General features: G+C 45.6%; 1 protein-coding gene across 2 annotated transcripts in view; it reads right to left on the reverse strand.

Annotated features, from left to right (window-relative positions):
* Nucleotides 1–17,948, reverse strand: part of FLVCR2 (FLVCR choline and putative heme transporter 2) — a 64,146-nt gene that overhangs the window by 14,583 nt on the left and 31,615 nt on the right. For both annotated transcript variants that reach the window (XR_011073853.1, XM_068542260.1), the window contains exons 2-5: nt 16,803–16,944; nt 14,185–14,325; nt 4,127–4,194; nt 2,838–2,941 (exon numbers count right to left, since the gene is read on the reverse strand). Coding sequence is in view for 1 of the 2 variants with exons in the window: in XM_068542260.1 (XP_068398361.1) it covers nt 2,838–2,941; nt 4,127–4,194; nt 14,185–14,325; nt 16,803–16,944 (455 nt within the window). In the remaining variant the exon portion in view is untranslated. The remainder of the gene's footprint in view (nt 1–2,837; nt 2,942–4,126; nt 4,195–14,184; nt 14,326–16,802; nt 16,945–17,948) is intronic.

Below are 17,948 nucleotides of genomic sequence, written 5' to 3' on the forward strand. Positions count from 1 at the left end.
CACTGTAGCATTATGTACAATAGCCAAGATACGGAAGCAACCTAAGTGCCCATCAACAGACAAATGGATAAAGAAGATGTGGTACATATACATATATTTCAGCCATAAAAAAGAATGAAATCTTGCCATTTGCAACGACATGTATGGACCTAGATGATATTATGCTAAGTGAAATAATTTAGACAGAGAAAGACAAATACTATATAATATCATTTATATGTGGAATCTAAAAAGCGAAACAAATGAACAAACAAAACAGAAACAGAGTCACAGATACAGAGAACAAACAGATGGTTGTCAGAGGGGAAGGAATGGGGGAGAGGAAAGAAACAGGTGAGAGAGATTAAGAGGTACAAACTTTCAGTCAGAAAATAAATGAGTCAAAGGAATGAAATGTATAGTGTGGGGAATACAGTCAATAACTATGTAATCTCTTTGTATGGTGACAGATCCAAATTAGATTTATCTTGGGGATCATTTTGAAATGTATAGAAACATCAAATCACTATGTTGTGTATAGGAACTAACATAGTGTAGTAGGTCAATAATACTTCAAACACAAACAAGCATGCAAACTCATAGAAAAAGAGACCAGATTTGTGGTTACCAGAGGTGGGGATGGGGTAGGGGGAGGGAGAATTGGAAGAAAGCAGTCAAAATGTACAAACTTCCAGTTGTAAGTAAGTACTAGGGATGTAATGTACAATACGATAAATATAATGAACACTGCTGTATGTTATACACGCAAGTTGTTGAGAGTAAATCCTAAGGGTCCTCATCGTGAAATTTTTTTCTATTTCTTTAATTTTGTATCTATATATGATGATGGATGTTCACTAAACTTATCGCGACAATCATTTCATGATGTATGTAAATCAAATCATTATGCTGTATACCTCAAACTTATACAATGCTGTATGTCAACTATATCTCAATAAAACTGGTAGGAAAAAAAGAGATGTATGACTCTTCCTAATATGACAGATGAGGAAACTGAGCTCAGACCAGTCAAGTTACTTGTCCAAAGTCACCTGCCCAGGAAGTGCACAGCTAAGATTCGAACCCAGAGGTTGGATTTGAAACCTGTGCTCCCTCTACTCCCACACACAGGAATACTAACACAGGATGGGGCTGCATCTTTGGAAAAGACCAACAGCCTCTGAAGGATGCCCTTCCCTCCTGGGTCCTCAAAGCAGCTGCTGAGGGCAGAGGAGCTTCATCCCTCCTCCCCTTGCTCCCCACATCCAGTCCCTCCCCCTCTGCAGAACCCAACTCCAAGGACACCCATCTCCCTCACTGACCCCACAAGCTCATCTTTCCCATATTTGTTCACATATAGCTTCTTCTTAAACCACTAGCCTGTCTACAAAACTGTAGTCTCAGCCAGAGATAAAGGGACCTGACCATCTAATTTCCAGCCTCCAAACCAAACAGGACAAATCTGGGAGGCTCAGGGAAAAGGGAACTGGCACCAAAATGACCAGATGACAGAGCTCTCTCACCCTTTCTCTGCCTAAGTAGTAGAGCAGGGAGAAGACTGTCCCATGCTGACTGCAGGATGCAGACATCAAGTGACACTAGGAACTGGTGGCAGCAGGATTCTGCAGTGTCCTCCCCAGACCTTTCCCTGTATTTTCACCATATTTTCTAGTTCACCTGAATCATCCGGCTGCCTACATCCCCGCCCAGGCAACATTCCAATCCCTCCCTTCTCTTGCCACACAGCAAGCCCAGAAAAGGGGACGCTGCTGTGCCCTGGTTCGGGAGTGGCCAGTCCTCACTGCCCAAAGCAAACAACTGACATATGGCAAAGACGAGGCGGCAGCCCAGCTCCACCAGCAGTAATTAAGCCCAGCTGGGCTCCTCGTCGTGTCAAGCCAGGCAGCCACATCCCCAGGGTTGGCCTTTGACAAAGGCAGACAGAGAGAGCCCTGGTCTGACCAGAGCCTCACAAGCGGATCTGTGTGGCAGAGAACAGGTCTGCCACTGTCTGTTGCCTCCAGACACTGGGAACTTTGGAGGCCTTGACAAAGCAGCCCAGAATGTTGATCTGCCCCAGAGCAGGACAACTCTGGCCTGGCAGCTGCCCTACTGGCCAGCATTAATTGAGTGCCCAGTGCATGCGGAGCACAGGAAAGACACAAGTTGGGCCTCTGTTTCCAGAGCATTTTCCCCAAGGCTGGCTACTGAATTGAGGCATCCGGGTTGATTTTTATAAATGCAGATTCCCCTACTGAATTGGCATCCATGAGGGTGGGGCCCAGGAATCTGTATTTTTAGTAAGCGTCCTGGATTAGCCTGACATCCACTAAAATCTTCGTGGCTATTAGAAATGCACTGGGCAATCAGGACTAAAGCATGTCGTAATACTTACCAATGAAGTGGAAGCAATTGCAAAATAACACACTGTAAATTGTTGGAAGCACAGAGCACCTTGGTTAACCCCATGGGCTCCATGGGGGAGCTATGGGAACAGGGCAGGGGAACCACCTCCTCGTCCCCACTCTGTGGAGTTTCCACGAACTGTCCAACTGTTGATGCTTTTCCACATTTATTTTCTCCTTCCTCTGCTCCTTCCACAAGCTACTTGGGGGATGGAACTCTGACAGGCCTCATGTCCCCTATCTCTAACCTTCCTACGATCCCCACAGGGCAGGCATTGCTTCCCTCATTTTATAAATGGGGAAACTGAGGCTCAGAGAAGATACATTTGAACTCCCCACTTGACCACTCAGACCCCCAGCTGCCACACCCACATCTTTGGAGCCGTGTTGCTAATGAATATGTCATTTCAAGACAGGGGTCCCCGATTCAGTCCAAGAGGAAGAGTCACTTACTTGTAGGTTTTGGTCCTATCCAGCCAGATACCTGAGATCATAGCCCCAAGCATTCCTGAAATGACGATGGTCAGGCCGATTCTTCCAGCATTCACTTCTTCGCCCTGGGGAAACCACAGCCCCAGTGACTGCTCAGTGATGGGACAAGATATCTGACAGGGCACAGTCAGCAGAGGGCAAAGGGGCAAAGGCAAGTAACTCCGGCTTCATTAGAGCCAATTCTCAGAAAGTATCAGGACAAGATGGCCTGTAAGAAGCTGCCAGTGGAGAGAGAATCCTAGAATAATTGCTCCTCCCAACATAATATAACCCTGGATGTGTGTGCATTATACTGGATGCTGGGGTGAACCAAATTCTGTCCTTAGAAACCACTTTTAGATGGATTTCTTTAAATGTAAACCTTATAGCAAACCTTTATCATTATTCCCGTTTCACAGATGGAAAAACTGAATTATGTATATCCAAACATTCCATACTTAGGTTTTTTCAGTTATCACTTTTGAAGAGATAGGAAGATAATAATTATATATTTTTGAGCGTTTATTCAAAGCCAGGATTTTATAGCATCATCTCATTTAATTCTCCTAATTCCCCACCAGAAGGTTAATCAATATTCTCCATTTTACAGATGAAGACACTGAGGCACAGTGAAATTAACCTACTAGCCCAAGGTCATGAGGCCTTTAGTAAGAGCAGAGGCAGGATGTGAACTCAGACCTGTCAACCTCCAACACTGGAACGCTCAGCCACGGTGGCTCACCCCTCCCACAAGCGTGAGACCCTCAACCTTTCAGAAGAGGGCTGGACCCGGGATCCCGACTCCAGGATACTCAGTGTCCCATTCCCAGTATCCAGCCCTCGCTGGTTCTGGAAACATTTAAAACATGCTTTCTGCTGAGCAAATAAGACTTTAAAATTAAATCTTGCCCATATTTCACAGCTAAGTTTATTTCATATGTGATTCTATGTGTATATATGTTTACCTACTGTGTTGCCAGGCACCATGCTATGCGCTTTACATATATAAACCTTATTATTTACTTTCTAATCCTAAAATCCATCTTTCAGTAAGTAATTAGGCTTCCTTTACAGAAAAGAGAATGAGAGCTCAAGGCACTAACCAGCTTATTACACAGCTAAGGACCACCGGAGCTGAGGCTGAGACCCAGGGCCGCCTCCCTCCAAATCTCAGAAGCACACACCATACCACGCTGCCACCCCAGCTCCTGCCCAGACAGACCAGAAACCTCCTTCTCTCGGGGCCCAGCAAGCTTAGGGAACACCCTTACCGGGTAGTGCAAGATCACCATGCGATTCAGCAGAGTGGACAAGGCATAAAAAGCACCAGCATTCAGACCTGAAGGAGGGAGGGAGAAACACAGCATTAGGGTCATTCTCCTGTTGGGGCCATTGCGGGCTTCTCCCCACAGTGGTGAGGGAGGTCAGAAATCCTCATCCTTGGGCTTCCCTGGTGGTGCAGTGGTTGAGAATCCGCCTGCCAGTGCAGGGGACACGGGTTCGAGCCCTGGTCTGGGAAGATCCCACATGCCGCGGAGCAACTGGGCCCGTGAGCCACAACTACTGAGCCTGCGCATCTGGAGCCTGTGCTCCGCAACAAGAGAGGCCACGATAGTGAGAGGCCTGCGCACCACGATGAAGAGCGGCCCTCGCTTGCCACAACTAGAGAAAGCCCTCGCACAGAAACGAAAGACCCAACACAGCCAAAAATAAATAAATAAATAAATAAATAAATAAATTTTAAAAAGAAAAGATGACTACTATCTTAAAAAAAAAAAACAAAACCCAAGCACTCTCTAATGACTTTAAATGGAGTATAATCTAGAAAAATTAAAAAAAAAAAAAAAAAAGAAATCCTCATCCTTGTTGCCACTGGAGGTAGTGTTTCAAGAAGAAATACTCCAAAACAACCAAAACTAACCATTTGAACCTCTTCTTAGCCACACACCACTGCCCTCTCATCCCTTTATCCCTGTCCTGGAAACACAGGCTCCAGAAAGTATTACTCCCAAGTCAGAGCCATCTACATTCCTCTTAAGCGCTGGCCTGACCTAAGGGGCCAGCAGAAGTACTGGACCCCTTCCACCTCCTCCTGATGACCTGTCCTCTCACCAGAATGCTCCAGACCTCTGACCCCTGACAACACTCCCTCTGCAGGTAGATTCTCACCTCTTTCCACATCCCTCCAACTTTTTTCTCAGATTCAACATCACACAAAATCTTATATTCAAAACCATAAAGGACCCTAAAGAGCATTTAGTTGACTCTCCTAATTTATTGATTCATCCAAGAAATAAATGGGGCACCTAGCATATACTGTAAGAATCTGTCCTTAGAAGATGAGGTTATTTGTCAAAAGCCATACAGTGACTTAGTAACTAAGATGAGACTGAAACTGATCCAAAGGAGAAGGGCCTTCTGCCCTCCCTTCATAATGATGGTGATGATGATGGTGGTGATGGTGCTGGTGGTAATGGTGACGGTGGTGATGATGGTGATGGTGGTGGTGATGGTGGTGGTGATGGCAGTAGCATACACTTATATACTAGGCACTTTTCTAAACACCTTACAATCCTCATAACAATCCTAGAAAGTAGCTAATATTCTCATTCCCATTTTGCAGGTAAGAAAAATGCACACAGATTTTAAAAACAAATACAGAGGTCACGCTGGAAGGCCCACCAGGAGTCTTTTTAATTTTAACTAATTTTGAGGCTCACACAACTACCACTGGCACACCTGGCATTAGGTCCACTTAGCAGCATGTAAGAGAGGACACAGTTCATAGACAGGGCAGCCTCGGGAGCTCCTCTTCACTGGAGCCAGTCCACAGAACCCCAGTCCATACAGCCATTCAGAAGCTATTCTCTTTTGCCCCCGAGGTGACAGCTCAGCACAGAGAAAGGTGGTATGGCACCCACCCTGGCTTAACCCTTCCCAGGAGCCACTATTGCTTGTGACTCATCCACAGGCATAGCTACCAGGATCTCCGTAAAGGACAGGCCAGTGGAAAGAGAAGCACAAAGAATGGCTTCCCAACAGGGGTAAGAAGATAGCCCAGCTCACTTGCAGTCATTTATATCACAATAGGTCATTCTTATCAGAAGCAATGTGTTGCCTAAATGCCGTTGACTTACTCCCTTTGTCAGGTTCCCTGAAGAATGAGATACAAAGTTAAGTGAAGGTCAAATTCTCCTGCAAAATGGGGAACGGAGTTTGGTTTGCCCTTCCCACCATCACACGGGTAGTAAGAGGCAGGGTTCGATTCAAACCCAGACTGTATGGACTCCAGGTCCTCCATCTTAAACCTTTGATTTCATAACCTTACAGAACTGATCCTCAATGATTTCCCCAGCTCAGGTTACTGGCAATTTCGTGCCCCAGCCTCTCCCAGCCAGGTCACCTCAGGGATGCAACAAGGTTGAGCTCAGTGCCACCTCCTGAGGGGCACAGGGCCACAGTCAGTCGGCAAACCCAGAGGTGTCACCAAATGTGACTGCAACTGCCACACTCACGGTCAGGAGGACTCTGAGACTCTCGGCAACTTCTCACCCAACAAGTATACCCGCCTCACCTTCATACCACACACCCAGCCACTCGGAAACTCCATTCCTGGGTCAAGAGAGCCCACAAGGAGACACATTCCTGAAATGCGGACGGGTGTCGGGGAGAAGCGTGCAGGGAGGAGGATGAACTTAGTCCCCTTCCTGGCCCTCAGCCTAACAGGGCCAGGGGCCTGGGCATGCACGAGGTCAAGCTCAGCTTGTGCCCACCTGGAATGAACGAGGAGGGCAGAATCCTCAGGAAACTGCGAAATCCAGGAGGACTGGGAGAAAAAAAACCCACTTCAAACACCAGCACTTTCCTGACCCTGAAAAATGTGGAGAAACAGTCCTGATCAGGCTAACCCAGGCTATAGAGGCTGAGCAGCTTTGTGAGGCTTAAAGGTTTAGAGAAATCACTTCCAGATCAGCATCCCCGGCAGCTTGTTAGAAATGCAAATCCTGACCCCACCCAGACCTCCTGCTGTAGACACTGGGAGTGGGGTTCCTCAGGCAATCTGTGTTTGAACAAGCCCTCCAGGTAACTCTGATAAGGCTCAAAGTTTGAGACCTACTGGCTCTGCTAGACTAGTTTGGTTTACCAGTAACCATCCCCTGCTCCCAGCCAGACAGGAGACGGAATCAGGGCTAAGGTAGGGAGGATGTGGAGGGGAGCAGGGGTTCACCCTGGAAGGCTACCATTCTTTCCAATTCTTTCTACAGTCCAACCTTAAAGGAATTAGAAATTCTGAATCACTCTTGAATCTAGATGTCCCTCCCATATTGCCAAAGGTTGCCAGACACAGTTAAACGGCACAAGTCCTCTCCACTGCCCAAACCAAAGGGTCCGGTGTCCACACTGAAGGGCAGGAATGAAATGTGTGCTCTGCCCTGTGCATAAGTACCTCTTACAGGAATGCAGGTGACTGTGTTATATTCGGGTATGATCATCCCCAACAAGGTAAGCCTGCCAGGTGAGGAAATGTGATGGCCCCTGAAAGGCCCGGTCACCCCTGGTATCAGCCACCTGGGAGAAGTGCAGGTCACTGAGGGGGTGGGCTTTAGGAAGGCAGAAGGGACTGACTTGTCATCACTCTGAGTTTCTCTCCTGTGTCAAGACTAATTTTTTTCAAAGGGTGGTGGCATTTAGAAACCACTGGCATTAGAAAGCCTCAGAGTCTAAAAATGCAGATTCCTGGGCTGCACCCTGGACCAACTAAATCTGATTCCCCTGGATTGGGGCTAGGAATCCTCATTTTAACAACACAACAAAAACCCTTGGCATTTCTTAAACTTGGGGATAAATGGCCTTGGGCATAGGAAGATCACAGACCAGGTCCAGGCTGTCAGAGGCTGGGGTTAACATGGAGGCAGCTGGGATGGGAAGGGGCTTCAAGAGAATCACCCATAGCACACCTACTTTAGAGGTTCTCAACCCTGCTGCAAACCAGAATCTCCAGGAATGCTTGTGAAAAGCAGATTCCCAGGCCCGGACCAGACTATCTGAATTTGACTTTCCAGAAGAGAGGCAGGAATCGAGGCACACGCCACCCAGCACCCCAGGGGACTCTATCATCAGGCCAGCGTGGGAAACACGGATCCCAGATCCCATCTCTGGGTTCTGGTTACTCTGTGTTCATTTCCCTTTTGTCCTTTCTGAACTTGTAGGAAACCCTCTTTTTAAAGGGCCAGCCTGACCTCGGCAAAGCTCCAGGGAATCCCAGAAGGATCTTATACCCACCCTGAAGCCAGCATCTTGAGGGGGCACAAAGCCCCTGCCGAGGCCCAGGTCGGGCGGTGTAAAGCCCTTGAGAGCCCCAAGGAAAGGTGTCCTCAGGACACATGTTGAGGCTCTGAATTCAGATGCCCAACACTGCACAGATTCTTCAGAAGCATAGCTGGAGGCAAGGCTGGGGGATGACAGGGAAGAGTAATCCCTTGGAGGCCACTCTCCAGAAGAGGAGCCTTTCACCAATCTGTTTACCACGGCAGGCGTTAGTCATCAATGCAAAGACGTTAGGGAAGCCATGTGAAAGCAAGGCCTGGAGATCCGAGGAGGAGCCAAAGAAAGGTTCTTACTTCACCCCACCCCACGCCCCGCGGCTGACGCTCACCACAGGACCTGCCCAGCCCCAGGCTCTGGTGGACCCACGGAGAATCTGCTTCCAGCCCTGTGTCTTCCTGTGGTGCCATGTTAGAATAGGGAGGGTATTTTGCTAGAGGCAGCGGTAGTTTCTCATTCCTGTGATATTTCAGCAACATCAAGCACAAACCCAGCCTCTGCACCTCCTTCCCTCTAAATTGGGCTGCTAGATTCAGGAAAAAAACAAAAACAAGCAGCACACCCAATTAAATTTGAATTTCAGCATAAGAATGCTTCAAATAGTTGTGGGACATGTTTATACTAAAAAAGAATTTGTTGTGGATCTGAAATTCCAACTTAGCCGGATGGCCCTTAATTTATGTCTGAAACCTACCTCTAAGAGTGTGGCCAGAAGCCCATGGGGAAAAGGCAGCGGCACTGGAATTCCTCCAAAGCCTTTACTGTATCACTGCACCTTAGCTCGGGGCAGCTGACTCAGCAGCTTGGAGAAGCACTTGGAAAGTCACTACCAGTACAATACTGGACATCCCACCAGCTGCACGAGAGCTACTCCCTAAGTGTGGAAATCTAGTTCATTCAAAAAAACAAAAAGACTGTAGGAAATGGGCAAGTTTACCAACACAACAGCATTGTGGCTGCACACAGTGTTCTGATTCACAATTACTTTAAAAGCTTTCATTTCCATCCAGGGAACTCCAATGGGAAGCGAATGTTATTACTCTTTTCTGAGGGGTGGTTCTTAGAGAGACACACGATGGGCACAGGATGGGTGAAGGTGGTACACTCAGTAATTAGCAGAGCTGACACTAAAACTTAGACCTTATATTCCTTATGTACCAACTCTGAACTCACTGGTCCCCCAGTCAAGGCTCTTACTCCAAAACATGTCCACCCAGATCCAGCAAATACCTCCATGAAACACTATCAACTGCTTGATTCCCAACTACATGCTGTTAAGTGTTTATAATTCAGAGGAAAGTAGGAACATCATATGTACTATATAATGTATATATGCACTACATGGTTATATGTGTGTATATATAAACTGTGAACCGTTTCCCTCTTCAAAGCTCAACCTGAAACTGCATGGAAGGTGGGAGGAATTCTGGGAGGTCTCAAAGGATTTAGTTGAATTTATAGAGGGTTTTTTTGGTTGTGTGTGCATTTTTAATCTGGAGCAAAGATATAGTGGGAGAAGAAAGCAGGGATTCTTAGGTGGACTGAGTGCCAATCACTGCCTTTACATGACCTGTAACCCTTAGAGACATGCACTACGGATGAAACCTCACCATCCCCAAGTCCCAAAGATGGCCGGTCAGTGTAGGTATAGGTCCTGCTTCTAAACCCCAGAACTCCAGACCCTCATCTCAGAAGAAAGGCCATCGGTCTGAGGACTGAATCTGAGGAAGGACATACACCACTACCACCCCTGCTAGATAGACCCAGTGGCTACTCAGTTGAGTGAGGCTGAAAACAGACCCCTGGCTCTGTCTCCAAGAGGCTCCTTTCTGCACGGGAAGGCGAAATGGTGCGGTGGTTAGGAAGATAGGCTTTGATCTCAGACAGACAGAAGTTTATATCTAAGCTCTGTTGCTTGCTAGCTGTCTAATTACGGACAAGGAGCTCAGTCAGAGCCTCAGTTTTTTCAGGTATAAAATGGAGCAGTTGAACACCTAGTTCATGGGTTTCTTTTGAAGATTAAATGAGATAATGCATATAAAGCACTTCACATGGTGCCTGACACAGAGCAAAGGCTCAATAACATGTTTTCCCAAATCTGTGATTCAGCCTAAGAATCATTTCCTTGTTGGCAAAGATCCCTGTCACCAAGTCTAACTCTCTACCACAAAAATAAGGCTTGTGGTTCTCTGACTATAATGAAATGTGTACAAACAACCAGATTAGTTTAACTCCTCACTGGGATCACGTCAGGCCTTTGAGAAAAATGTTAATAAATTCTATCTATACACAACCGAGTCAAATGCTTCCAGAGGCACAGAAGTGAACTGTTTTTCTAGTTTAGCACCGTCTCAATTTAATGGCAATTTACTTCCACCCTGTTTCTCTCTCCTCTTCTTCTGGGACTCCTGTTAGGCATGTGTTGGTATGCTTGATGGTTTCCCACAGGTCTATGAGGATCTGCTCATTTTTCTTCTTTCTTTTTTCTTTCGGTTCCCCAGACAGGATAATTGCATTTGACCTATCTTCAAGTTAACTGATTCTTTTTTCTGCCAGCTCAAATCTAGTGTTGAACCTTCTAGTGAGTTTTTCATTTCAGTTACTGTATTTTCAACTCTAGAATTTATATTTGGTTCTTTTTGATTTGTCTTTCTTGATATTCTCTATTTGGTGAGACATTATTCTCTACTTTTCTTTCATTCTTTACACACTGGTTTCCTTTAGTTCTTGAATATATTTATAATAGCTGAGCTACTATCTTTTTCTGTTACGTCCAACCTCTGGGCTTCCTCAGGAACAGTTTTCTAACTGTGTATGGGCCCTGCTTTCCTGTTTCTTTGCATGTCTCATATTTTTTTGTTGAAACTGGACATTTTAAATATAATGTCAACTCTAGAAATGAGATTGTCCTCTTTCCCCAGGATTTGTTACTGTTGCTGCTGTTCGTTCACTGACTTTCCTGGACTCATTTTGTAAAGTCTGTGTTCTTTGTCATGTGCAGCCACTGAGGTTTCTGCTCCTCTAGCTTAGTTTTGAGCTAATGATTAGACAGAGATTTCCTTAAATACTTTAAGCCCACAAGTCTCCCACCTTTGCTGAGGACCTCTATGTATGCGTTGGGACTCGCCTGTGATGCTTCAGCAGGGTGGTGACAACTCTGCCTTAGCCTTCCCTTTCTGCTTACACAGAGCCTCAAGTTCAGCCAGAGGTGAGACTTCAGGGCTTTCTCGGGTCTTTCCTGGGCATGTGCACAACTCTGCATGTGCATGTGGATTTCTAGATTCCTAAGAATATGTCAGAGCTTTCCAAAGCCCCCTGGACATCTCATTCTCCAGATTTTCCTTTCAACATCTTTGGTCAGCCTCTTGATTACACCAACCGGTATTGCTACCTCAGGCAGCTGTGGTGTTAAACAGTGATCGCTTTCAACAAATGCCCTGGAAATAGCGCTTTCCCACTGAGAAAGCTCTGAGTCAGGTCAAATATAGGCAAATCCTCTGAATGGGGCCTTTGCAGGGAACTGCCACAGAAGTCAAATAGTGACCTAGGGATGGGACTTCTGGGGGAGCTCCATAATTGTTTGGCCCCCTCCAGTGGCTGTGAGGCTGCTAGTTTTCACAGCTACCATGTCTGGGAGGCTGCTGGTTTTCAAGGCTACCACAGAGCCTGGAAGAGGGGATCGGAATAGGACAAGTTAAAATACAAAGCTTGCTACTTTACTGTTATTTAGATATTTGTCTTGAATAGATGCTCACTGGATTGTTTCAAGCCTTTGGTTAAGAACCCTGAAACAACTGATTTTGATAATGTCTGCCAGTGTTGTTCTTGTTTTCATGGAGGAACAGACGATGCAAGGTCCTCACTCCACCATTCCAGAGGTGCTAACCCATTTATTCCCTGTGTTATCACTTAACCAAATAGATTAAGGCAGAGTGCCCAGACCATAGGATTAACACCACTCTGCCAGATTGAAGACCATATAAGCAACCAGCCGTACAAGATGGAAGGAAAAGGAGTTGCTTTGCCCCTAGAGCATGGCCCAGAGCTGAGCCTCAGCGACCAGGAGCAGCACTGCTCCTGGTACATTTTGTTCTTATTTCTTGCTATCATGGGTCAGTGACCTGACCCTGCCATAAACAGCGTCCAGAACTGAAGACCGCAGCCTCTGGAATAAGGCCATTGCCCGGTTATTGCCACCATCACCACTTTCGTTCACAGAAGATATTTATTAAGCACTCATCTGCCCTGGGGTTCCAAGGTAAGCCTCAAATGCCCTGTTGTCAGATGCCATAAGGTTTATGGTGGTCAAAGGTTGATGCACTCAAGATGTTTAACTCTAGGGAAAAGTGAAAGTTCTTAGAGGCATGGAATCCTGAGTCTGGAAGGGAACCCAAAGATCATCAGGTTTCACTATCCATCTATAGCCTGATATTCCCCACAATATCCTCACTAAGTGGTTGGTTCCACCTACACTTGAATACCTCTCAGTGATGGGCAACTCATAATATCTTTAGCTGGCCATCCTAAGTATTGGAAACTTTCTCTTTGTTTTGTGAATGAATGCAGAGACATACTCAGAACTGAGAAGCTGGAGAGAAGGAGGAATGGAGACTAGAGGCCTTGGAGACTAACGTGGGTACCTGGGGCTATTCCAGATGAGAGGTCACCTAATCTGTGCCTGAAAAACCAGGTGTGCCTCTCTACTGTGGATGATACCACCTCTTATCTAATGCTTCAGCAGATAAACACTTTAATTCAGGTGAAGGGCATTGATAAGCCTAAAGTGAAGCCCTGGTACAATTCAAGGAAGGAGCATAAGCAATCACGGATCAGGAGTATAGGCTTTGGAGTCTGACAAATCTGTACTTGAATCCTGGCTCTGCCCTTTGAAAACTGTGTGTTCTTGAGCTATTGCCTAATCTCTCTGAGTTGGTTTCCTCATCTGTTAAATGGGGAAAATTATACTATTTACCTCTCACTGGTGTGGTGAGAGTTAAATAAAATAATACATAAAAAGTCTTGGCATATAGTAAATGCTAGTATTGTTGTAAGATACAGTTTGGGAGCCTAGAGAAAACGTGAGGTTATATAGCCAACTGGGGTTTCACTAAGAATAAGTCACGTCAACCAATCTCATTTCTTTTCTTCTTCTGGTTACTGAGCATGATATACACTCTTGATTTTAATCAAACAAACTGGAGGGTTAAATGGTCAAGGGTAGGCTGGATAGCAGCAGAGCTGGGTGGATCTGTAAAGACACCTTTAACGGAATGCCCTGAGGTTCTGTCCTTGCCCCTGTCTAGAACAACATTCTCATTAAACGTTAGACTGAAGATGCAGCAAACACCTTGCTGGAAAGGCAAGCCAATACACCAGCATAAATATTGAAATTTATCTTACCAAAGCCAAGAAAATGAAATGAAAGAGGGATGTTGTCTTGCATTCAGGTAAAAAAGGAGCACTGTTCCAAGATGAAGGATTGGCTGGAGAGTGATTCATGTCACAAGACTCATATAAATATCCATCCACTCGTTCATTCAATCACTCATTTAATAACTGTTGGAGTATCTACTCCAGGCTGGCCACTGCTGAGGAATTATAAAGATAAAAAGACATAAATCCCTGCTCTCAGGGAGTTCCCAGTTTAGTGGGAAAACAGACCTGGAAATAATCTTTTTTTTTTTTAATGGTAAGTGTTAAGATGTACCAGGAACAGCACAATAAAAGAGGAAAGGTCGCCTAATACTGCTTTACAGCAGTCATACTGAGATAAGACTCGGAGGATCAGCAGGCATTTTGCCAGACAACTTGATATGGGAAGGAATGGTTGTCTAGGTAACCCAACATCGAAGACCCTGAGACAGAGCTGTCTCTTCTGGTTGACCCTAAACGATGACTTTACACATACATTTGGGATTTGGAAACAGTAAGATGCACAGACACATCAGGCCTCTCGTCTCACACTCCCAGTTCCATTACACTCCTGGACACATCTGTATCTTACCATAGGTGATGATAAGCAGCACAAAGTTGAGGTTTTTGAAGAGTCGGACGATGGAACTTAAGTATGAAGCATCAGGGGACGCCAAGGCATAGCTCAGGGATTGGGCCCTGCTGGGGGGATGTTTCGGCTTCTCCTTGAATACTGAAAGGAAAGAAACAGAGAGATCACTGCAAATCCCTATGGTCCCACCCTGCAGAGCTGATACATGGATGAGAGCTGACTCCCTCATCTGAGAAGGAACTAAGACTCCAAAAGGAAATATTAATTCTTCAATGAAATCCTTTATAGTCTCCTCTCTTGAAGCTGCATCTCACTGTCTGTGGCTCCGTGACTGTGCCTTGGATTACTTTTTCTTAATGGCCTTTGGACGGCTGCGATCACTGGGCTTCCCAGGCAGTATTCAAGGATCAGGGAGCCGAGTAACAACCGGGGAATAACATACGGCAGAACACTGAAGAAATGCAGTAGTAACACGGGGATAGAAAGGAAGTGAGGGCTGAGGCTCTGGGATTAGTGAGCCCAGTTAAGGACTCAGCACCAGGGCTCCCCCCAAGGGGGAAGGGACTGCGCTGCCCATGCTGAGCGCAGAGCCCGGCACATGCTGTCAATCAACATTCCCTGAACAAGGGGAAGGATCTTCTTCTATTGGAAAGACCCGGAGTCCATCCCTAGTTTCTCGAAGTCTGAATCAGACATCTGCCCCATGAGAAACCAGAGGATTAACACATGCTCCTGTAGGTGTGACCACTCTTGATAGGAAGGACTGGGGAGGGACAGTGGGAAAACCATTTGCTTTATGTTCTATTTTCAGTACAACTGGTACAATCCATTTGACCGCATTGATTGCGGCTCAGTTCTCTGGGGGCCAAATCAGTTTAACCAGTTGTTTGGCTAAATTGGTCCCCCAATTGGGTCCAAGTAAATAAGCACCTTGTTGTGTCCCCAGCCCTCATGAGAACACCCCTGAAAGGTCAGGAAACTGCCTCCAGCTAGAGGAAGCTCTGGAAATGAGGTTTAGTCTCTTGAAGATCAAAGGTCTCCCCCCCTCCATCCAGATAACCCTCCAGCCCTGACTTCAGAGCCCTGCTTCTTCCTTCTCCGGAAACAGTCCTGGGCAACTTCCCACCGCTGGGTACTTCTCAACCATTGTCTTGCCTGTTCACCTCCCCTTCTATAAGGGGAAAGAAATCAAGGCAAGAGGATTTTTTTAATCTCGGCAACAGCAGCTGTTTGCTCAAGGATTTGGCAACCACAAACCACAGTTTGGATAAGATTTTTCAGTTCTTTATTCGACGAGCAACCGTCTGTGCTTACTAGTAAAATGCAAAGTGTAGAAATGGCCTACCTCCAGGATCTCTGCAAAGAACCATGCCCTCATCTGCTACAAACACAAGAATTTGGAGCTGAGCACATTACAATTTGAAACTTCAAGTCTGGCCGAGATTGTTCTTTCCTGTTCTCAACCACAGCTTCAAGGCTTTTCACCTTTCCAGGAACACCAAGTTCTCCGTCCAAGAGATCCTGTGAGCTTTGAAAAGCCATCGGGTAGCCCTTCCTCAGCTTGGACCCGGGGAGGGAATGACACAGTGAGAATAGCTGGATGAGATACATGATTATAAAACCGTTTGACTCTGGAGTTGAGGCCGGCAGGAAGGAATGAAACCTTTAACGTGTGAGGTGGAACTTTCAGATATTAGGAAGACAGCTGGTTAACTTATAAAGACAAATGACTCACTGAAAATGAAAACCTCTACTATGCTCTTTCTGAATTTATCACAGCCCGTGTGATATCGCTCAGAAGAGAAAAAAGGATATAAGTTAACCAAATATCTCAATGATTAAATATACATACATAGAATATTAATAATAATTCTCTGGGGCTGGTGGTTGGGATTAACAGGTACAAGGCTAAGTTAATGGTCATTCTTTTCTTTATGCTTTTTTGTATTTTCTAGATTTTTTCCATAATGAGCGTATCTTATACACATTTTAAAAAAGCATTTTAAAATGTGGGCCCCAGGCATTCCCAGGTGAATGTACGAAAGTATTAGTGTTTGTGGGTCAGTTCTATTTTGTTTTCTTGTGTTCCAGAAATTTAGGGTATGGACTTAGACAAGCTTAGGCTGGAATCCAGCCTCTGCCACTTACTGTCTAATCTTGAATAATACCCTTATCTCCTCATAAGTCAATGCTTCCTCTTGGTTAAGTGAGACTGATGCTGGTACCTCCCCTATAGGGCCATTGAGGAGTCAGTGAGATCAGGCACACTCAGCACAGGGCCTGTGACATCGTAAGTGCTCACCGGGGCTTCATCAAGGGGATCAGCAGGCTGCCCATTCATTCTAATGAGGTCATACTGGGGAACTGGTTAATTACAACTAACCTTTACTGAACAGCTAACAAAGTACACAGGACCAGCTAGCACTGAATCGGCAGCAACTACTCAGGCTAAAACATTTGAAGACCATTGGAAGCCTGGCTTCCAGTTTCTATAGATATATTTTATAGATTACATGGGACCTAGAATGCTGCTCTAGGGCCATATTCACAAGGTCCTCACCCAAGTCAGCAGGACCTCCCTGCCTCCCCAACCCCCATGAGCCTATTAATGACCTTACCGATGATGACAAGGATGAAAAGCAGAGTGGCCACACCTGCTATTATGTAGAACATGATGCTGATGTGGTAGGCAAGCTTGTCCCGGTCTTTGATGTTGGGTACCAAGACAGGAGGGACCAAGAACCCAATGGCAATTCCAAGCTATAGAAGACAGAGACAATCAATCGTTGTATCAATGGCCCAGAGGTGACAGCACACATTTAAGAGCCTCCTAATTAGAAACGTAATCCCCAACTTCCAGTCCTTCTTAAACCTCAAACAGGGATTGTTTCCCCCCTCAAGACATCAGAGAGATCTTTCTTTTGACTGACAGCTCAACTCACACACCCTTGACCACCCTCACTATCACAGATTGTGAAAACGTTTATAGCTGGGGTTCTCAATGCTGACTGGCTTTCCTCTAGCTACAAACTAATGAAGAATGGTTCCTATACTCCCATCTCTATGGTAGAGTAAAACAATGCTGGTTTTGCTTTTTGTGCCATTTAAATTCTTGATTTCACTGTATCTGTTAACCTGGAGCTGAGAGACCAGCTGAGGGGAAAATTCTACACCCTACAACCCCAAGAACTTGCATTCAGTGAGAGGTAGAAGCCTAACGTTGTTACCACATTTACAAACATAGAAGCTTAAGTTCATCGTGTAAGTTAACTTTGTAATTTATAAAGCATCTGTGGTGTGAAGTCACACAACTGCATAAATTTATATACACAAGACATGGGCACATGCAAAGTGGCTATAAATACACATACAAACACAACCCAACAAACTGAAACATCTTATGTCTGCGGTGCAGTTCAAACTCCAGTGACCTGACAGATAACGTGCCTTGGGTGTTTCTGAGGGCAGAAATGCCTTGATTCAGGAGTGACTAGCTGTGATAGAACCGCCCAAACCCTTCTGCCACACGAAATACCAAGGTGGAAATTTGAAAATAGTGTGAGAACACACGAAATACCAAGGTCCAGATTGTAAGAGTGAGAGAAGCTGAGTAAGCCTTTTGTGTTAAGGTCCCATTTTTCGTTTATTGGACTTGAAAGCAACTGCAGGTAGAGAAGCAATTTGCTTTCAGCCCAACACCATTCATCAGCTGCCAATGAGCTGATCATCCTTATTGGTTTTCCAGCCTGTCAATTATAGCCACT

The sequence above is a fragment of the Eschrichtius robustus genome, chromosome 1, assembly GCF_028021215.1.
Source record: "Eschrichtius robustus isolate mEscRob2 chromosome 1, mEscRob2.pri, whole genome shotgun sequence".
Classification (NCBI taxonomy): domain Eukaryota; kingdom Metazoa; phylum Chordata; class Mammalia; order Artiodactyla; family Eschrichtiidae; genus Eschrichtius; species Eschrichtius robustus.